At 44.5% G+C, this 22,914-nt stretch overlaps 2 protein-coding genes across 2 annotated transcripts in view; both read right to left on the minus strand.

The window, feature by feature from the left end:
- Positions 1-4,550: 4,550 nt before the first annotated feature.
- ANKH (ANKH inorganic pyrophosphate transport regulator) overlaps positions 4,551-22,914 on the minus strand; it is a 116,635-nt gene continuing 98,271 nt past the window's right edge. Inside the window, exons 12-13 of the mRNA XM_080581823.1 lie at positions 12,390-22,248; positions 4,551-4,724 (exon numbers count right to left, since the gene is read on the minus strand). Of these exons, the coding sequence (XP_080437949.1) occupies positions 22,132-22,248 (117 nt within the window). The 3' untranslated portion in view covers positions 4,551-4,724; positions 12,390-22,131. The remainder of the gene's footprint in view (positions 4,725-12,389; positions 22,249-22,914) is intronic.
- On the minus strand, positions 8,650-12,076 carry LOC308188663 (uncharacterized protein; the record flags this gene model as incomplete). Its single annotated transcript, XM_080577985.1, has 2 exons — positions 12,040-12,076; positions 8,650-11,903 (listed from the first exon to the last, which is right to left on the minus strand). Exon 2 carries the CDS (start codon positions 11,683-11,685, stop codon positions 8,650-8,652), a length of 3,036 nt encoding a protein of 1,011 aa, XP_080434111.1. The 5' UTR covers positions 11,686-11,903; positions 12,040-12,076.

Genomic DNA, 22,914 nt, shown 5'->3' on the forward strand with positions numbered 1-22,914 from the left:
TTTTATTCAGACACCCTAGACCAGTCTGCCCGAGGCTCGGATGAAAATATGACACCTCATTTCACACAAACGATGCTTTCACACAGGCCATGCATGGTAGGTACTATTACGTGTTTTTATGATCTCACCTTTCTAGAATTTGATAGTTCTGGAAGAGTTTGTGACTTTCTGGGATGGGACAGAATTCAGACATTTTCTTTGCTAGATATGTTGTGCACCAACCCATCTTTTATTTAAAAAAAATAAAAATAAAAAAGGAAAAGCTGCTCCAATAGTAACGAAACTAGTATCGTCTCTCTCAATTTCCACAGTCTTTGTTTCACAGACCAGTCACCAAAAATACCCATTTTCTGGCCTACAGCTGACACTTGGGACTTATTTCTCAGTATATATGTGCTATCACCAAGGGGCAGAAAGAAATATGATAACACTCTTCTGTTATTACCTACAGTGTTGTTCCTGAATTGCAGATACAAAATAATAATAATAATAATAAAATTTCTAGCTGACTGTGTTAAATATAAAAAACTGCTTTAGACTTATGGTTGTAACTATGCCACGCTATACCTTTAGGGGTGGAGCACTTGCCAGACTGTTGTTTACTCTTTATGATTCTGAATATCACTTTTTTACATCATAAGATTTATTTATTTACTTTAGTATGAAAGGTTACAAGAAATTATAAATTATATACAGCAAGGAGGGTATATAATCTGCAGGCTTATGGGCCATGAGAGAACCGCGGCTGTTTCACTCAAGCTCTTGCTAAAACCCCCTTCTTTGAGTGGATATTTTTTGTTGTTTTTAAATAAAGTTTGAGTAACATTTTGGCTATTGTTTTACTGCAAAAGGTCTTGGTGTTTTATTCAAAGAGCAGTGTGCAGAGCTTAAAGAAACCTCTTGGGTGAGAGCCTGCTTCTTGCCACTTCTGCAGCATGCTCATTTCACAAGCTTTTCTGCTTCTTGTCAAAGTTGGCTTTCTGTGTTGGGGTGTAATTAACTGCATCAGGAGAGTACTTGTATTTTGGAGGAGCATGTTCCTTTCAGTAGGGTGGCAAGCGGGAGTTAACAGCAATTTCTGCTCTGCCACCTGAGCATGTCTTTTGAATTTAAATTGCTGAGGGTAAAGGGGAGCAGAAGACTCAATGAAAACATTGCTCATCTGAAGCCATTGCTGACCTGCTTAACTAACAGGATTGGAAAGAAAGTGGAAAAGCAATAACTAAAACAACAAGGAAAAATATATCTGGGGGATTTAACAGTTAATTTCCCTTGCATTGAATAACACTTGCACAGTGGCAGGCTGTACTCATACTGTCTCTTGCTGTGTGTCTCAGATTCACATTTTCCATCCAGCCCAGAAAACACCCAGGTGGAACATCACTTGGCCTCCTGCATATCCCAAGGTATTGCCACAGGATGCTGGCACATGGTGCTTGCATATTTGCTTTTAGTAGCTGGCTCATTACTTTTAAACTGTCGAGTGTTTCCATGGTGTTTGCTTGATTTACTCCCTCAGTCAGGCATGCTGAGTTTTGTTTCATCAAATCATGCTGAAATCAAAAATCCTCTTTTAATTAACCAAAATGACTGAGTGCTTTTTTAAAGGTACTAAGTAGCTGGAAACCTAATTTTGCAAAGGAAGGGCCAGTTAAGTTGGAGCATTGCTTAAGGCTGTTTTAAGCAAAACTGTGATGGCTTCTGAAATCATCTGATGATAAGACACCCAAATGAAAGGTCCAGGTGTTGCTATATCTCACCATCCCATACATGCTTTATTCCAGTGCATCTGCCTTTGCAAGGGGAAGATGGAAAATGGCAACAGAGGTCTATGTTCATGGGACGTTCAAAGGGAAATTTTCTGTGAGGAGCCAGGATAAAAGGCATTAAGAGCTGCTGCTGTGAAGGCAGTTTTCTTGTATGGAAGGGACTGCATTGTTATTGGTGAAGCTTGGCACTGAAATTCATGGTTCTCCAAACAAATGCTACAGTGGTTGATGTGTGAATAACGGTGGTAGGTGGGCTTGGCACAGAGCCATCTGTTTTGGTTGTAGGCTTGTGATCACTGGTTCCAGCTGCTGGGAAAATGTTCCTCTGTGACAAGATATGGGAAGATGTCACCTCTTTTAAGTGACAGAGGAGGAAGGTTCACTTTTTCACAGCTACAGTACAGCCTATTTGGAGAGTTAATGACTGCCTGACTTTCTCCTGGGTACTACCTTCCTCTGTAGCCATTTCTAGGCTTTGCATTCCCTCCCTGCTGGTACCTCTGCCATGTCACAGGGACCAGGAGAGTGTTTGCCCTGGCTGTCTAGTACATCACTCAGTGGTTCTGTTTCACACAAACCCAGCCAAAAGATGACTGCAGTTGTTCTCTTTGTGTCAAACCTCTGTTCATTTCTGGGACTTTTTTGTCTGTTTGTGATAATGATCCCTTTCCCATTCCTCAGTGCACAGCAGATCCTCTTTCAGCATCACTTACGTTACAGACCTTCCACAGAGAAGCCTTCTCCTGACCTGTCTGCCCTCCTTTTATTATTGAGTATGAGACACAGAAGCAAATGCTGTGTGGTACGGTCTGTGACATGGAAGGGTTTCATGAGAAGGGTGCCTCGTCAGCCCTCAGCATGCTACCACTGCACTACCAGGGGGTTGGCGGTGTTGCAGGGGGGTGCAGCAAGGCGTGAGGAAGCTAAAGGGATGCAGCAAGAAGGCGGAAAATGTTCTGGGTTCGTATTGCACCTGCCCGTGGTTGAGGACCCTTGTCTAAGGTCTATTTGTGCCCTTTGGGGAAATAACCTGGGTTAAACCTGGATGCAATTACTACACTGAGGGAACAGCAAATTGTCCTCATTACCAGTGCAGGTAGTCAGGGAGCAGTGAGGGCAGACACCAGCTCTCCGAAGGCAGAGAGGACAATCTGCTGGTAGGAGGGGAGACTTCCAAGACTGCAAGCAATGAAGGTGACTTAGTTATGCTATTTGACACCATACTGTACTTTTTACTTTTCACATGCTTACAGCCTGACCCTTTCTTGCTTAGGGAGAAAGAAATAAAGCCTAATTGTCTCAAAACTAGAAAGCTTAGTTGGAAAAAGTCAGACTCGCTGCATGTGACTGCCTGTTGCTTCACTTTTTGCTGAAATCTGAATCTCCAGAGCTAGCAGGGCAGCAGCAACCCTGTACCTGTTTTGCAGCTAGGCCCTGGCCCTGCAAGCCGTGGGGTGCTGCCCACCTACCGCTGCCCTGACCAGGAGGGCAGGATGGTGCTGGTGGTGTGCTGGGGCCTGGAGGCGCTGTGGCCCTGCCTGAGGGTCCTCCACCTTCTTTCTCCTCCTCTCCTTAATTTTAATTTTTTCTTCCCCTCCTTAATTAATTAATTTATTTATTTTCTAGCATGGCCTCCTGCCAGGCCAGCCCTCTCTGCAGGGAGAGCTGGGCAAGGTTAGGCCGTGCCCTCTGCAAGTGGCCATGGGAAGGCAGTGGTGGGTGCCAGCAGCTAATGAGTGCCTCAAGGAGTTATCTTTTGTTGATTTAGATGCCCTAATTATATTCTTGGCCCCGCTTAGCGTTCTTGGCCTTGGGCAGGAATGTGAACAGATATGAGCAGATCCTTCCTTCAGCCACGGTGACAACAGTCAGTGGTAGGAGAGCAGGAGGGGGCAGCCATGTTGTCCCCAGCCAGTGCAGGGGCCTCTGAGGGCTCTCTGGGCCACCCCACACTGAAGACCAGGTGAAACACAGCTGCTGCTCCCAACCGCACCATGGATGAGACAGCGCACACCCCATAGAGAGCTGCTGCCCAGCCCACCCTAAAGTTGAAAATAAAAGAAAAAGTTGGCCATTTTGTGGCCCAGCATGAGGACAACTGAGGCAGCAGAGTCCTTGGTGCTCAGCCACAGGTGTGAGCAAAGGTCCACCATCATGCCTTTCCAAGGCCTTCTTAAAAACAGCAGCTGCTTGAGTGTCACATCAGGAGAGCAATTACAGGCTGTGATCCCATCCTCGGCCTTCTCGCTGCACTGGGTGGTGCAGATTCGGTCACTTTGGAGTGCCCAAGGGACAGAAATGTTGTTCAAAATCAAACACTAAACATTTTTGGTCAAGGAATGTTTTCACAGCTTTGTGAGAACACCTTTGGGGGCTTGCCAGATGGGTGGATGAAGGATCTTCTCATGACTTCCGAGTTTGCCCTGACCAGATCAGAAGAATGCTCTCCTTTAAGTACTAAGCGTCTATTTAACAGGAATAATAAAAGTTTTAGGTTTGGTGTGGAAGAAGTTCTCTGACCATGAAAATTCCATATTAGCAACTCATGGAGGCTTTGTAGAAATAAAGAGCTTGTCCTGCATTGTTTTATGGATACCCTTGGATTTCATTAACTTCAAGTTAAAACCTTACAGTTGGCAGCATCACACTTGTGATTCAAAAACATCTTGCGTGTTGAATTAATTTCTCACCAGGAGGTATATTTTGCTTGTTCCACACGAGAAGAGTATTTTAGACCATGTTAGATTGCAAGAATTAATAACAGAAGCAATCAGACTCATATGCAAACTGTTAGAACTTTACTTAAAGTAATTAGAATATGAAAGCTATTGGACAGTATTGGAGCACAGATCTCTCTCCCCCCCCTCCAAAAGAAAGCATAGGACATTCTTTTTAACAATGCAAAAACATACATCTCTGTTAAATACATAAACAGCACTCAATTTTAATGCAACACTGTTGTGGTTTAACCCGGCTGGCAGCTAAACACCACACAGCCGTTCGCTCACCCTCCCCCCTCCCTCTCTGGGATGGGGGGAGAGAAACGGGAAAGTGAAGCCTGTGAGTTGAGATAAAGACAGTTTATTAAGACAGGAAAATAATAATAACAATAATAATAATAATAGTGATAATGGTAATAGTATTAACAATAATAATGTGTAAGAAAACAAGTGATGCACAATGCAATTGCTCACCACCCGCTGACCGATGCCCAGCCTATTCCCGAGCAGCCGGCCCCCCCCTATATATAGCCACCCCTATATATTGTTTAGCATGACGTCAGATGGTATGGAATACCCCTTTGGCCAGTTTGGGTCAGCTGTCCTGGGTCTGTCCCCTCCCAGCTCCTGCTGCACCCCCAGCCTGCTCGCTGGCAGGACAGAGCAAGAAGCCGAAAAGTCCTTGGCCTGGTGTAAACACTGCTCTGCAACAATTAAAACATCAGCATGTTATCAGCGCTCTTCTCATCCTAATCCAAAACATAGCACCCTACCAGCTACTATGAGCTACTTAACTCTGTCCTAACTGGAACCAGGACAGATATCCACCCCTTATTCCATACCATTTATGTCATGCTCAGGTTACACTCTGTCCAATACATTCTAATTAATCACCATTTTCATCTATGATATATAGCAATCATGGTAGTGATGACATACATTATTATATAATAATTAACATACTACAATTCAACTCATGGGCTATTCTCACCCAGTATCAAATCCCCTTGAGGTACACACCGGACCTCCCCATTCTTTTGCATTACCCACCAAGTGCATCCAGGTCCCTGAGCAAAAGCAATTCCACGAATGGGTTTGCCTTTTCCTGAGGCAGGAGTAGCCCAGACTGTTTTACCCAGCATGTTTCTTACGTGCACTACAGGAACTTTATCCCCTTCTACAGTGCGTAACAGGTTTGATTGGGCAGGTCCAGCTCGGTTGGCAGATCCCCTGGTATTGACTAACCAGGTGGCCTTTGCCAAATGTGTATCCCAATTTTTGAATGTCCCAGCACACATTGCTTTCAGTGTAGTCTTCAACAGTCCATTGTATCGTTCAACTTTTCCAGAGGCTGGTGCATGATAGGGGATGTGATACACCCACTCAATACCATGTTCTTTGGCCCAAGTGTCTATAAGGTTGTTTCGGAAATGAGTCCCGTTGTCTGACTCAATTCTCTCTGGGGTGCCATGTCGCCATAAGACTTGCTTTTCAAGGCCCAGGATAGTGTTCCGGGCGGTGGCATGGGGCACAGGATATGTTTCCAGCCATCCGGTGGTTGCTTCCACCATTGTAAGTACGTGGCGCTTGCCGTTGCGGGTTTGAGGGAGTGTGATGTAATCAATCTGCCAGGCCTCTCCATATTTATATTTCAGCCATCGTCCTCCATACCAAAGAGGTTTTGACCGTTTGGCTTGCTTGATTGCAGCACATGTTTCACAGTCATGAATAACCTGTGCTATAGTGTCCATGGTCAGGTCCACCCCTCGATCACGAGCCCATCTGTAGGTTGCATCTCTACCTTGATGGCCTGAGGTGTCATGGGCCCATCGGGCTATAAATAATTCACCTTTATGTTGCCAGTCCAGGTCCACCTGAGCCACTTCAATCTTAGCAGCCTGATCCACCTGCTGGTTGTTTTGGTGTTCTTCAGTAGCCCGATTCTTGGGCACATGAGCATCTACATGGCGTACCTTTACAACCAGGTTCTCTACCCGGGCAGCAATATCTTGCCACAATGCCGCAGCCCAGATGGGCTTGCCCCTGCGCTGCCAGTTGTTCTGCTTCCATTGCTGTAACCACCCCCACAGGGCATTTGCTACCATCCATGAATCAGTATAGAGATAGAGAACTGGCCACTTTTCTCGTTCAGCAATATCTAAAGCCAGCTGAATGGCTTTTACTTCTGCAAACTGACTCGATTCACCTTCTCCCTCAGCAGCTTCTGCAACTCGTCGTGTAGGACTCCATACAGCAGCTTTCCATCTCCGATGCTTTCCCACAATACGACAGGACCCGTCAGTGAACAAGGCATATTTCTTCTCATTTTCCGGTAGCTTGTTGTACAGGGGGGCTTCTTCAGCACGAACCACCTCCTCCTCTGGTGATATCCCAAAGTATTTGCCTTCTGGCCAGTCCATAATCACCTCCAAGATTCCTGGGCGACTGGGGTTTCCTATTCGAGCCCGCTGAGTAATCAGTGCAACCCACTTGCTCCATGTAGCATCAGTTGCATGATGCGTAGAGGGGACCCTTCCTTTGAACATCCAGCCTAGTACCGGCAGTCGGGGTGCCAGGAGGAGCTGCGCTTCAGTACCGACCACTTCCGAAGCAGATCGAACTCCTTCATATGCTGCCAATATCTCCTTTTCAGTTGGAGTATAGCGGGCTTCAGATCCTCTGTATCCCCGACTCCAAAACCCCAGGGGTCGACCTCGAGTTTCCCCAGGTTCTTTCTGCCAGAGGCTCCAGGTGGGACCATTCTCTCCGGCTGCGGTGTAGAGCACATTCTTTACATCTGGTCCTGTTCGGACTGGCCCGAGGGCTACTGCATGAACTATTTCCTGCTTAATTTGTTCAAAGGCTTGTCGTTGCTCAGGGCCCCATTCAAAAGCATTCTTCTTACGGGTTACTTGGTAGAGCGGGTTTACAATCAGACTGTAATTTGGAATATGCATTCTCCAAAACCCCACGACACCTAGGAAAGTTTGTGTTTCTTTTTTGCTAGTTGGTGGAGACATAGCTGTTATTTTGTTGATCACATCCATTGGGATTTGACGGCGTCCATCTTGCCATTTTATTCCTAAAAACTGGATCTCTCGTGCAGGTCCTTTAACTTTATTCTGTTTTATGGCAAAACCGGCCTTCAGAAGGATTTGGACTATTTTCTTCCCTTTCTCGAAAACTTCTTCTGCAGTGTCACCCCACACAATGATGTCATCGATGTACTGCAGGTGTTCAGGAGCTTCCCCCTGCTCCAGCGCAGACTGGATCAGTCCATGGCAAATGGTAGGGCTGTGTTTCCACCCCTGGGGCAGCCGATTCCAAGTATATTGGACTCCCCTCCAAGTGAAAGCAAACTGTGGCCTGCACTGTGCTGCTAGAGGGATGGAGAAAAATGCATTAGCGATATCAATTGTGGCATACCACTTGGCTGCCTTTGATTCCAGTTCATACTGGAGTTCTAGCATGTCCGGCACTGCAGCACTCAGTGGTGGCGTGACTTCGTTCAGGCCACGATAGTCCACTGTTAGTCTCCACTCACCATTAGACTTTCGCACTGGCCATATGGGACTATTAAAAGGTGAGTGAGTCTTGCTGATCACTCCTTGGCTCTCCAGTTGACGAATTAGCTTATGGATGGGACTCAGGGAGTCTCGGTTGGTGCGATATTGCCGCCGGTGCACAGTTGTGGTAGCGATCGGCACTTGCTGTTCTTCAACCCTCAGCAACCCCACAACAGAAGGGTCCTCTGAGAGACCAGGCAAGGTAGACAACTGTTTAATGTCCTCTGTCTCCAAAGCAGCTATGCCAAAAGCCCAGCGGAACCCTTTTGGGTCCTTGAAATATCCTCTTCTAAGATAGTCTATGCCAAGGATGCACGGAGCATCTGGGCCAGTCACAATACGGTGCTTTTGCCACTCATTACCGGTTAGACTCACTTCAGCCTCCAATACAGTTAACTGCTGGGATCCCCCCGTCACACCATAAATACAGATGGGCTCTGGCCCTTTATAGCTTGATGGCATTAGAGTACATTGTGCACCGGTGTCTACCAAAGCCTTATACTTCTGTGCGTCTGACGTGCCAGGCCATCGAATCCACACAGTCCAATAAACTCGATTGTCCCTTTCCTCCCCCTGGCTGGAGGCAGGGCCCCTCTAGTCCTGGTCAGAATCTTCATTTCTGTGTTTAAAGGACTGCCTGCTGGAAGTTGGAGCAGCAAACCTTTCAGAGAACTCCTTTTTCCCAATTGTTTTCCTTTGCAATTCACGTACCCGTGCCTCTAGGGTCGCAGTAGATTTTCCATCCCATTTTCTCATGTCCTCTCCATGGTCACGTAGGTAAAACCACAGGGTGGCGCGGTGTGTGTGCCCACCATATTGTCTTCCTTGCATAGATGAACGTTTACCCCTAATAGCTGAGACACTGGTTTGTACAGGTGGGGAGGAAAATAAACTCTCTTTAAGTTGGTGGATCTCTTCAGAAAGTTTCTCCAAGGTATTCTCTTTTAGCTGGTGAACACTAGTTCGTTCAGGTGAAGGGGAAGATAATCTTTCTTCAAGTTGGTGGATCTTTTCAGAAAGTTTCTCCAAAGCATTCTCTTTTAGCTGGTGGACACTGGTTCGTTCAGGTGAAGGGGAAGATAATCTTTCTTCAAGTTGGTGGATCTTTTCAGAAAGTTTCTCTAAAGCATTCTCTTTTAGCTGGTGGACACTGGTTCGTTCAGGTGGAGGGGAAGATAAATTCTCTTTAAGTTGGTGGACCTCTTCAGAGAGTTTCTCCACAGCTGAGACACAGGCCTTTAGGGAAGAGGAGAGATTTCCTTCGTACTGCCGGAGTATTTTAGTCACTTCATTCACTGTGGGATTCTCCTCCGTTTTCCAGGTTAGTATTGCCAATGAGTTGGCATATGATGATGGGGCACTCCGTACAAACTTCCGCCACATGGGTGGTGTACACTGGACTGCATCTGGATCTGTGGATGTTTGTGCGTCATCTAGGTCCTTATAAATTACTTCCCGTACGGCCAATTCCCTCAGGTACTGAATTCCCTTCTCCATGGTGGTCCATTTGCTTGGTAAACATACAAGTTCTTCCTTGAAGAGATACCTTTCCTTCACAGCTGACAGGAGACGCCTCCAGAGGCTGCGAGATTGTGCTCCATCTCCAATTGCTTTGTCAATGCATGTGTCCCTAGCAAGGGATCCCAGCCGCCTGGCTTCCTTGCCCTCCAATTCCACATAATTGGCTCCCGTGTCCCAGCACCGGAGCAGCCAGGTGACAAGCTGCTCGCCTATACAGCGACCAAAATCTTTTCGCACATCTCGTAGCTCACGCTGGTATAGAGTCCGGGTAATTACTGTTGATTTTCCGACATCCTCATCCTCATCTTCAGTCTCCTGCACCTTTGATGGCTGGTATGGAGTCCGGGTAGTTACTGTTGATTTTTCGCCATCCTCATCCTCATCTTCAGTCTCCTGCACCTTTGATGGCCCAGCCTCGTCTTCACTTCGCCCAGACTTAGCAGAAGACTGTCTGCGTTTTAAACGACCTGAGCCTCTATACCATTTTTTCACCTTGTCTACAGGGGCAACTTGCACTGCTACAGCTCGTTTCTCTGACCCAGCCACAGGGTCTGCCACAGGGGTTGGAATACCCTCTGCGGGGTCAACTTGCACTGCTACAGCTCGTTTCTCTGACCCAGACACAGGGTCTGCCACAGGGCTTGGAATACACTCTGCGGGGTCAACTTGCACTGCTACAGCTCGTTTCTCTGACCCAGACACGGGGTCTGCCACAGGGGTTGGGATACCCTCTGCGGGGTCAACTTGCACTGCTACAGCTCGTTTCTCTGACCCAGCCACAGGAGTGGGAGCAGCTGCACGAGCTGGGGCAGCTGCAGGAGCTGGGGCAGCTGCAGGAGCTGGAGCGGCTGCAGGGGCTGGAGCTGGAGCGGCTGCAGGAGCTGGAGCTGGAGCGGCTGCAGGAGCCGGAACGGCTGCAGGAGCTGGAGCTGGAGTAGCTGCAGGAGCTGGAGCGGCTGCAGGAGCTGGAGCTGGAGCAGCTGCAGGAGCTGGAGCGGCTGCAGGAGCTGGAGCTGGAGTAGCTGCAGGAGCTGGAGCTGGAGCGGCTGCAGGAGCTGGAGCGGCTGCAGGAGCTGGAACTGGAACGGCTGCAGGAGCTGGAGCTGGAGTAGCTGCAGGAGCTGGAACTGGAGCGGCTGCAGGAGCTGGAGCGGCTGCAGGAGCTGGAGCGGCTGCAGGAGCTGGAGCGGCTGCAGGAGCTGGAGCTGGAGTAGCTGCAGGAGCTGGAACTGGAGCGGCTGCAGGAGCTGCAGCTGGAGTAGCTGCAGGAGCTGGAACTGGAGCGGCTGCAGGAGCTGCAGCTGGAGTAGCTGCAGGAGCTGGAACTGGAGCGGCTGCAGGAGCTGGAGCTAGGTTGCTAATAACATCAATTGCAGCTCGATAGGCACAAGCCAGACCCCAGCACGCTACAGTGATTTGTGTCACTTTGGAACTGCCAGAGTCATGACACCTTTTTTTCAAGCATTCTGCCAGCTTTTTAGGATTTTGCAGTTGTTCAGGGGTGAATGTCCAAAACACTGGAGGTGACCACTGCTCTAGAAACCTGCCCATATCCTCCCACACTCCCTGCCACTCGCAACTATCCCGCCTCAAGACAGATCTCCGGATGAGATTCCTAAGTAGTTGTTTAACCCTCCACAAAACCTGAAGCGCATTCAGGAGACATAACAACAAGAGCAGGCTGGTCTGAGTATCCCAAGGATATTCAACATCTCGGAGAACCACCGTAACTAACTCGGGGGATAAGAGGGTGGTGGTGAAGGAGAAAGGGAGAGTGAACAGGTAGGGAAACATGTCTTCCCCTGTCCCCTTCACAGATTGGCTCCCTAACGAAAACAGGCAATAGGTGTAATTGCTAATAGTTTCCGAGATATGGGTTCCAAAGTATAGAGTCGACGTCAGTGCTGAGTACAAATACCAGGTTAAAGTCGTGACCAGATATTTCATCATTTCATAAGCCATTGTTACACCGCACAGTACCATAACAATCTTAAACCAGGGCCCGGAAAGGATAAACAGTGCAACAGGGAGCACATACAGAAAGTAACGCACCATAAAACTCAATTTGGAATACAGGTACAGCAGACTGGAGATTAAGGCAATCAACATCGTGACTAGCAACTATTAAGCAGGTCCAATACTTATACCAATTTTAGTTTAACACACTCTGGTCAGATTTGTCGATATCTCAACCCTTCGGGCCCCACGTTGGGCGCCAAAAAGACTGTTGTGGTTTAACCCGGCTGGCAGCTAAACACCACACAGCCGTTCGCTCACCCTCCCCCCTCCCTCTCTGGGATGGGGGGAGAGAAACGGGAAAGTGAAGCCTGTGAGTTGAGATAAAGACAGTTTATTAAGACAGGAAAATAATAATAACAATAATAATAATAATAGTGATAATGGTAATAGTATTAACAATAATAATGTGTAAGAAAACAAGTGGTGCACAATGCAATTGCTCACCACCCGCTGACCGATGCCCAGCCTATTCCCGAGCAGCCGGCCCCCCCCTATATATAGCCACCCCTATATATTGTTTAGCATGACGTCAGATGGTATGGAATACCCCTTTGGCCAGTTTGGGTCAGCTGTCCTGGGTCTGTCCCCTCCCAGCTCCTGCTGCACCCCCAGCCTGCTCGCTGGCAGGACAGAGCAAGAAGCCGAAAAGTCCTTGGCCTGGTGTAAACACTGCTCTGCAACAATTAAAACATCAGCATGTTATCAGCGCTCTTCTCATCCTAATCCAAAACATAGCACCCTACCAGCTACTATGAGCTACTTAACTCTGTCCTAACTGGAACCAGGACAAACACGTACTTTTATACCATTGACCATAGCAGTCATTTAAAAATGTACAAAGTTTTTGCCTTCATTGGTTTCTTTAGAGTTTACAGAAAACCCACATGTTTAAAGCAAAGTAAATGTTCATTAAAAAACAAACTGGTAGCTTTAGCAGGTGTACAACTTACAGAAAACAATGCTTATTTTGAAACAAATCAGTTGGAATTCTATAAGTATGACAGAAAATGATGCATGAGGTAACATTTCTTTTAAAATCTAGGATCCCTGTACTATAGTTCCAAATAGTGCTCTGATTTGACACATACAGTCCTTGGAAAATTGACTTGTTTAAATAGTCAAGGATTGCTGTTAGCAACGCTGTTTTGTATAAAGACTGCTTTATCCTGAAAGACACTGAAAGAATCTGAATCTGATAGTGAAAGATATTTGGAAAGAAATGAAAAGCAAGCGATACCTCTAAGGTGGAACATCCATCTGCCTAGTTCTCAGGTTTACCTTCAAATTATAAAAACAAACTGAAAAAGAAAAAAAAAAAGGAAAAGAAGAAAAAGGAAAAGAAAAAGAAAAAGACAAAGAAAAAGAAAAAGGAAAAGAAAAAGACAAAGAAAAAGAAAAAGAAAAAAAGAAAAAAGAAAAAAAGAAAAAGAAAACAAAAAGAAAAAAAAAGGAAAAGGAAAAGGAAAAGCTTTTTCTTTATGGAAAGTCAGCCTTAATCCCAGTGCAAACACAGCATTCCCTAAAAGGTGGCCAGCTAGTACTCTTGCCTCTTTCTAAGTTGCAAACCTGCTGAGAACAGAACAAAACTTTGTCCTACAGAATACTGCAGGCCAGGGCGTCTAGGGTCTGGTGGGGAAAAGCACGAGGCCCCCAGACATTCTCCCCTTCTTGCCTCAGCAAAGGTCTTCAGATGTTGTGCTGCTCTTTTTTAGGATGCTGCTTCAAGACACTGCTCCCTACTCCCAATTTTTGAAGTATTTCCGTGAAACCAAAAACAAGTCAATTTTAGAGAACCCAAAGGCACAATTAGAACATGCAAGTATCAGTTTAATAGGCATTTATGTGGCTCTGTTCCCTGCAGTATCCAAGCATTTTTCACAAGCATTGATAAATCCTATCCTTAGAGCATGTCTTGGAGATGGGAGAACCTGTTATCCTTGTTATTATTACTTTACAACTGATGCAGTCTTCAACCTCACACGATGTGGTCAAAGCCATCTTGAGCCTCTGTTCTGAAACTGCACCTCCTCTGAGATACTTTCTAGTGGGTACTTCTATTCAATTTGGCTCTCCTCCAAGATGATTCCCTGCTGTGAAGACAAAATAATTCTCATCTTCTGCTCTGCCCTTTTGGTTTTGCTCAGCTTTAGAGTTTCTTTCTGGAGTGACCTTGTGGCTTGCCCTGCTCAAATACGTGACGATGAAGAGTAGGATGCATGAAGCTTTCTTCTTTCTTCACTGCAAAAGGTGTGACAAAGTCTTTTGTGTTCCTAGCACTATGAAGTTCAGTTCTATCTAGCACCAGCAATGCTGCCTGGGAAACTTTAAAGGTGAGTGAACTTTTCACTGAAGATGACAAATGAAGGAGTCACAGTTCTGGCTGCCCACTAGTATGGTCCTTGCAGGATAATGCCAAGTGTGTGGTGCTTCAAAAAGACATCTCAGTCATTCGTTAGCAGCCATCTCTCTCCACTTACATGGGCTCTGTCACTCATTCCTCCATACTCACTCACTCACTTATGCTCCTCCTCGGGCACTTCCAGAAACTTCCTGTCCAATATAGATCCCGAAACAAGAGTTTCTCAAAGCTTAGGAAGGCTGCTAGGCTGTGCTGCCCAAGCACTGTTAAAACGCATTTCATCTGTCCCACCAAGCCGAATAGAGCCCCTGGTCTCCAGTGTGGATTTCTGCCGCTCATGGCATTAAGATGCTCTGCCAGCATCACAGCACAAATAACAAAAGCAGCACTGGGGGATCTTACACTGGCTTCAGTCCCAGCTCCACGTCCATCAACAACAGGCAAGGTCCATTTTTTCCCCCTTGGAAGAGCCAGCTCTAAGGAGGATCGCTGCTGCCAGCTCAGTCGTAATGGTGGAACGACAACCCATCCAAGAGCATCTTTCTAAAGGAGCTTTGTGCCTCCTGCCTTAGGTCACCCTCCCACTTGTCAGGCAAGCTCTGAGGTCCTCCAGCCATGCCTGTGTCTCCTACCAAAAACCTGCTGTAGGCTCTTGGCTTCAAGAAAAAAGGTGGAGGCAGCAACACCAAAAGCTGATCTAAAATATCAGAACAGTGAGGCCTATGTTCTGAATGATCAAAACTTGACACGATCTAAGCTTGACTGCCTTTATGGTGGCGGTGGGAGATACTGTTCAGTTTAAAAGCACAGGCTGAGTCCCCCCCTTGTGCATTTGCTTTGTAATAGTATACAGAGTTTTGCATGTAGATTTTTATTAAACCTAAAGTAGGTGAAGCGCACTTCAAACTGTGTTATTTTAATAGTGATCAGGTTTATTTAGAAAAGCTTGTTCACGTCACCTACAAAAATGCATATGCACCTTCAGCTTTTAGGAGCTTTTGCAATTTTGAGGCATTTGCAAGATCTGTGGATAAAATCAGCTAATCTAAGTAATTAGCAACCTTACTGCCTCTAGCATACTAATTGTTTCATTACAATTTAGGAAGAACTTTTCATTTATTGTAATAGGGCACAAAAGTTACATTACAGAGTTACATTAGTGCCGTCTTGGAGAGCAAACTAAAAAGATCACGCTCTTCTGTTTTCTGTGTGTGTACACATACTGCTTTCCACCCAGGCAGTATATTCATTAAAAGGGAATGCATTTTTTTTTTCAATTTTTGTTTTGTTTTTGTTTCTCTCTTGTGTTTTTGCTGAATTATGGATAAAGCTGTTGCTTCAATTTTAAAATACATCCTTTCTTAAGAAGGGATTTATATGCTCTCATTTGTAGTATTTAAGTATTTACTCTGCATTACCTTGATTACAAAGGGGAGTTACCAGAAGGGATAGCTTTTTCTGTTGCGCTGAATGATGCACATGAAAAGAGGGATAGCAGGAAACATGATATATGCAGCTGCTTGCTGGTTTCAGGCTTTTGTACTTAGAGAGTTAAAAGTGCAGTGCAGTACTCAAATATTTTGTCTGCATATACAATAGCTTATTTTTGCTCTGCCCTCACTGTGGGCTCCCACAGGGTAGGAGGGTACTTTAAAGCTGGCTCTACAATATGAAAGTTTTGTCATCTGCAAAAGAATCTGTGAAGCTCAGATTTTGGCTTATGTATCTGCATTGTAGAGCCCTAGTGGGCACAATTTCTCAGCCCTGAACTGAAACCCTAATAAAAAAAAAAAAGGAGTCTCAAGTCCCTTAAGATGAAGGGACCTTCCTAGGTTCCTAACTGAACCAGGGAACAAATTAGATCAGAAGGCAATGGCAGGTAGTCCTCTATCTAACCCCAAGGCAGGGTCATTTTAGACACTGGATCAGGTTGCTCAAGTCCAGCTGAATTTTAAACTTAATAGAGTGTCTCTGTTAATTGGTCTCTCCAACTCATCAGGCTATATTTTTAGGTTTGAAATACATTAAGTCTCACACTTGCCATTGCTTCAAACTATTGCAGGCTGCAGTGCTAGCTTAGCTGTAAGAGTTGGGATCCTGGTGCTATGAAATCATTAGGAGGACAAAAAGTGGCCTAAGTTAAGTAGTGAACTTGAATTAATTCTGTTCATTCTTGATTTTAAATAAAGACCACCCCCAATTCCTTCTGTTTCTTGACTCTCCTTTTCAGCTTAGCAAATGAAAAAACAGTTCATCAACAAAGTTTTGTTTTAAGCTACTTTTTAATCACTGCATTACTTGACATTCAGCATGAAGATTACATATTTCTTCTCAAAACACCAATAGGCAAAATAAACCTAGCAGGAGCCTTCAGAAAGAAATAAGGAAAAGTCTGAAGATGCTGAACTGGGAATGAGAGAAAAAAATGATGTGGTAAAACTAACAATTTGATATGAGCGGTGACAAGGTTTGGTAATGCCAAGGAAAATTTTCCCCTCAAGGTTGCAAAGACAAAAAAGCACCTAAAAATATACCACAGTCTTTTTGTTCTACTGACTGAGCGCAAATACCTTGGTTATGACATGTTGAGATGCAAGATCCCTCTTTAACCATACAAGTAACTTGCACAAGCAGCAGAAAAAGTGCCCGTCTGCTTGCGTACGAGATCCAAGCTGAGGTTAAAGCTCAGCTCTCTGCCCCTGTATTTTGTCTTTGGCCTTTTTTGTTCAGAATGTGCAAATTATTGAGAAGTCTGGCAATGATTTTGCTGACGAGTGGATCTGTGCAGTGAAACGTGAACTTGCATCTCTGATGTAAACCCACACAAGCTGCCCCCAAATTACCCAAGCCCCAGCTCCCCAGGCAGCCTGCATCCTCCCTCTGCTCTGCCACACTCTTGTAGGTCAAGCCCACGCTTGGCCTGAGCTTGTTGCTGAGTTAACTAACGTACGTGCCTTGTATCATGAGGCTGCACCAGCAGGCAGTCCCATAAAGTGTGCTGCTGCACATTTGCAGAGCAAGCACGGAGGCCACCCTCCTGCGAGCACCCAGCAGGAGGCCAAAAAGTGCCTGCCTGCCCTGGCACTGCTTGAGGGACCTTACTGTGGCTTGCAAATACGGTATTCTGCACATACGTATAGTTAGGCTGGTATTTGGGAACTACCAAACACCAAAACTGTGATGATTTTCTCTTTGTTTAACCAATGTTTGTGTGACATCTGCCCAGTTGCCCACTTACTGCCAGTTACTCAGATCCAGTAAGCAGTGTAAAGCCTCCTCTTTGCATGTCATAAAATCTGCATATTGGTTTATTTCTGCTTGAATAATCTTCTAAGATGTTTTCATACTCCACTGAGGACTCCTCCACTCTCAGAAACCAAAATACTTAAAAGCTGTGTCTTATTTACACATTACTTCTCACCCTTCGGTTCCTCTCTAGTGCAGTTAAATGGCAGTAGTCACTGCTCTGCTATTTTCTGCTCTCTGATTGTGTTCCACACCATGCTGTTGTCTTTAGGCTGGATATACCATATCCATAAGCTTTTCCATGTTTCCCCCTTCTTTCCAATTTCAGCTTACTGACTGAAATCCTGCTTTATCTTACTGGTATTGTGCCTATTGACAGGTTGTTTAGTTTACTCTTTCATGTAGCTTGAAACTGCAGTTTTTGACACAGCCTAGTGTTAGTCCTTCATTAAGATGTTTATGCTTGAATCTTTGTTCCAACAAACTATATACAGCCAGTAATAAAAATATGTGCATAAAACTCTCATACACACATATACATACGCTTATATATATAATATATATATATATACATATATATATGCATGGCTTTCTAAGACACTAATGGCTACTGAAACTATGCTCAGGTAACACCCAGCTGCACTCAAATCCCTGCCAATTGCACCAGGTCCACACAACCCCAGTGGGAGACGGAGTCAATGCTGCTGCCTTTCCAGTCCCCACCCTGTCCTGCATTTTGCCGAGGACCCGTCTGCAGGCAGCATGGGGTGCAGGATGCCCCTCAATGCCCCAGTCCCCACAGCATCGCGCCTCGCAGCCCAGTGCATGGCTGTGCCTGCTCTGAGCGCCCTGGCCTGAAAGCATCCTTTCACCCTTCTTTTTAAGCATGAGGCGCCAGCCCACAAAAAAAGGAGCTCTCCCCATCAAAAGACTCCTGTCCGTGCGCCATGGCCTGTCCTGAATGCGCTGCATTCAACAGCTCACCCTCTGTCTCCAGCTGCTGTCTGTCTGTCTGCTGCGATTCGGCAAAAACCAGGCAAGCGCCAGGTATAAATCTCTCCCAGTCAAAGGAAATATTTAGCAGCAAAAATGAGTAGGAAACAAAAGACTTCTCTGTTACTCACCCAATCTTCTCACCCAGTGTAGCTCTAACTAAGGAGCAGGCAACTTAGCGCTCTCTCCCCGGGCAGCCGTGCAAGAGGGACGGGGATGCCTGGGAGCCAGCTGATGCACCCGCGTGGCCTCAAGCACTGGCCAGGACATGCAGAGCCTGTTTCATCAAGTCCATCGCTTGGTAAGTGTGAGAGGGGAGGTTAAAAGAAAATAGTTTTCTCAACAGCTAGGTCTGCAAAAGGAAAACTCGGACAAGTTAACACAATTTTAGGTCTGCATTAAGAGCCTAGGAACATTAACCCACAACTTATCAGTGTCCCTTTTACTTCCTGCTGTGTGGCATGTTCTCCCATGGTCTAAAATTTAAGCTGTGGGATGCAGATCAACTTTGTTCCTCTTTTTATCATCACTTTTTTTATATAGTTCAGAAATTCCCAAGAAAGTCTGGATAGGCTAAGCCGCCAGATGAACTCACTGAGATGACCAAGCTCTGGCTCTCCAAAGCAGGAATTTAGCAGGTGTCTATAATTTCAGAATGTATCACACAGATAACAATTCCAGGAGCAGTACCCAAAGGAGCCAGCTAAGCCATTTTACCATAATTCAGGACAGTCCCTTTGGGCAGAAAGAGGACAGCACGTTCACAGGGACCTGCCTAGCAGCATCGCTCGCACAGGCAAAGCTCCGGCACATTCGGTGGTGGGTTTGGCTGAGCTGGGCAAGTCGGCACGTGCCCTGCGTCGGCCCCCCCCCCCCCCCAGAGCTCCCAACCTGCCAGCCAGCTGAACCCACCACTGGAGAGATCACCGAAGCCCTTCAAGATGTTACCCACAGGGAGCGCCAGCTGCTGCTGGGGTGCATGGCGCTCCGTGCACCTGCAGCGCAGAGTGGGCATTGCTCAGACATGGTGTTCCCATTTGGAGCTGCTCGCTGCTGAAACATCAGCCTATTTGGTTAACCCAACAGAGCAATGTAAAGAAATACACAACACACAGGAAACAGAAGTAAATGTTACACATGTATCCTCATGTAGCTGCCTGAATCCTTGCCCAAATCCTACCACTCCTGTACTCACTTGTTATTTTGCAAAGTACAGAAATATTAAATATTACCCATAAAATTGAAAATTTGACTTTTACAATACCGTTAGTTCAGTACTCTACGACCAAAAATTTACTTTTTCATATTTGTTCAGTTTTCTATCTAAAACAAGTTTCAGTGTTTCACCTTACTTGTTCTCAAATTCTTACTTTTGGGTACAATAATTACCTTGAAACCTACATCTATAATGCTCAGAACTCTTCAAAAATACTGCTGTTTAAATTTCAGTAATGTACCAAAAGAAATATTACACAAAAATAATTTCTTGCTTTATCTCGATACTTCCTGAAAATCTGTGTGTTGTGGATTTCGATACAAATGTGCTGGAGGAATCAAAACTATGTAAATAGAGAAGACATTAAATGGCCATTGTGATCTGTAACAGTCTACATACATGTTATATACACATGACCATTTGAGAGTCTGTATTCATGAATGCTTATGTGTACAGTCTGCTTACTGCAAAAGTTCATTTGTCTGAGGGTTTTTTGTCTTTTTTTTTTTTGGTTGGTTTGTTTAATCAACTTTAAGAAACAATGAGAACAACCTTGTGGTGGCACAGAAAATGTGAGGCTACTAGGTTTAGTCTTGCCTCTTAGTGCTACTGCTAATTAACCACAAACTGATTTTTAAAGTCTGCCATTCAATGTCATCACTTCTAAGTCTTTTCTCACCACATTTGTGCATGTAAAAAATCAGTAGAAATGTTTAAAATAAAGCTCATTGATACAATGCCTTTCATTATAGCCATACCTGGTTACTATCCAACTCTGTAGTGTTTTAGAGACATTTTTAGCTGAACTTGGAAAAATAGGAAATGTATTCTAGCTTAAAATAAATGTACATAATATACAATATATATATTTATACACATGTGTATGTATATATACACATATATTGATACAACATTGAAAGTAATGTCTAGTTCTGATCAGTTCTCTGAGTGCTGGGAGTACCTGGCAAATAATCCAGAAACTGAAGTTGTCCACAATTAAATAATCATTCCCACAACTTAGAAAAATATACTTTTACTTAATAAAGTTTAAATTAACTGATTTGCAGATATAGTATGTAGGATAACGGTATCCAAACTCAGGCATGGTTACAGCTGAAAGAACCCAAGCTACTACAAACTGGTAGCAGGAATGCTGCCCCGCAGCCAAACACAAACCAGCAGAGGAATACAAACTGCTCCTGCAGCCATCATTGGTGGCACCCAAACCATCTCTAGTTCAGTAACCTCTTACATAGGCTTCACTTCCACCTGACACAGACTGACCATCCAACCTCACGCTCTCTTATTTAAGGCCCAATTATACCGCACAGTGCCTGCCTTGTTTGCAAAGTGCAGCACTTGCTGGTTTGAGCAGCTTTCACTTCAATGACACTGCTGTATTGAGAGCTAACAAGTGATCATGGTCCCTAATTAAGGACTTGGAGGATCATCAGTACTTGAGCTTCACCATACTGATTTTGATCTACTGCATAGGTAAATACATCATAGCAAAACATACATATGTGTGTATATATATATTTATATATATACATGTATGTGTGAGCATGTGTACATCACCAAATAAAGAACTTCATGGAACTATGTGTAGTAATGCAATATACCATGGTATCCTGCATAAGTTATCTGTTTTTTTTTAGTTAGTTAGTTTGTTTTGTTAATATATAGGCACCAGAAATAAGTCTAGAGTAAATCATCCTTTAAAAATTAAAGTTAAATCAGTGGACAAGAACTTTGGTAAAGCTTGTCAATTTTTATTTTTTTTATTCAAATACAGTCAAATTCTATAATTTGCTATTACCCTCTTCACAAGAGGAAAGTGCATGTTGTGTTTGTTTTTTTTTTCCCTAAAGAAACCTATATAACATGGTGCTTAACTATTCAAGAAGATTCTGAATTATAGTTTACATTTTTCAACAGATTCCTATCTTTCAGATGGAATGAAAGCTAAACAGAGTTCTTGTCCTGTGTGTATTTTATTTATTGTATGCATATATATATAAATATATATATGTATGTCTCTGTTTATGTATCTGTGTGTGTATATACACAACCACACACTCTTAACAGGAGAGAGGAACTTGTTTTTCTCCGCTTTCCATGTGGAGACTTACACGTTCCTCCCTGTGTTGTACCCTGTGCAGTATAAGCTCTAGTGACGAGGCCAAACAAAAGATATAGTTCACCATAGTATATTAGTTTATGTAGCAAAGTCATTTTCAAGCAAGTAAAATAAAGCTCTGTATTCCAAACTTCTTTTCCTTAACATTTCTCATGAAGAAAAGGAAGGAAAAAGAAAGGGGAGGGAGTAGGATTATGGCAGTAGCACTGAGCCAGTGGCACTCATGTGCGTGCACACATGCGCACGCATACACACACAGCAGGGCTTTGGTTGACAAATGCAGATTGTCCAGAGAAGGTGGATGCATAAGTAAGGAAGACTCTACAGCGATGCAATTATACCTTTTATGTCTGCATGGAGTGAAAAAACAAATTCAATTGAAAAAGAAAAAGCAAAGACCTCTTTTTAGGTCCCTCATCAGTGTGAGCATACTCAGTATGCTAGAGAATTTATCTGAAACCTTTTAAATCAAGGCCTCTTTATTACAAAAATAAAAACAAACAAACAAAAAAGTATGAGAGACGACAAGATGCTGAAGTATCACTCCAATCGTCCCTGTAGAGAACAATTGCATCCCCTTTATTATTCATTCTCTTCTCTCATTTCTACGATGTCTGTCATTTCCTCCGTGTGAGGCATGTCGGTCATAGCAGAGTCTTCGCCTTCTGCAGCTGTTTCATTCTCATTCCGCTTCTTTTTCTAGATTGAAACAACCATGCATAAACATACAAATACGTTGTTTGTGAACACAGTCTTACAAACTTTGGGCACCAGGAGAAGCAAGGTAGGAATAATGTATTTTTTAGAGTATACTATGAACAGCTAGAACACTTGTGTCATATTCCCGGTTTGTCACTAACAAGTTGTCTTAACTTAGGTTTCCATAACCTTTCTGGGGCTCAGCTTTCTCCTTTCTAACAGTAATGCAATAATGGAGGCACTTCTTACGCTAAGTGACATCCAAGACAGGCTTCAGTGTGACTGGAGGGAAGAAAGCATCTGGAATCTTTTACATCACAGACTTTTTATTACAAAAAAAGGAAAGCAAACAAAATATCAGAGAAGATAAGTTGCTTTAGCAGGAAAGAGAGAGGTGGCATCTTAATTTTTAAAATGTCAAACTTCAGGAATTTTTCAAGATGTGAGCATTCTGGCTCTTCTTGGTATTGCTGGATCCGCTGCGAGTCCCCACCCCACCAAAGCCTAATAATATTAGAATATTTTTGGATAGCAGGAATGGGAGGGCATTCAAGAGTCCTATGATTCATCCAGGATGTCCTGGATTAGTAAAGCTACGAGGTATTTAGTCCCGCTACAAAACAAATTGAAGCATCTGTTCCTTATTATACATTCTTCAGCAGGCTG

The sequence above is a fragment of the Anser brachyrhynchus genome (assembly GCF_964034855.1).
Source record: "Anser brachyrhynchus genome assembly, chromosome: 2".
Classification (NCBI taxonomy): domain Eukaryota; kingdom Metazoa; phylum Chordata; class Aves; order Anseriformes; family Anatidae; genus Anser; species Anser brachyrhynchus.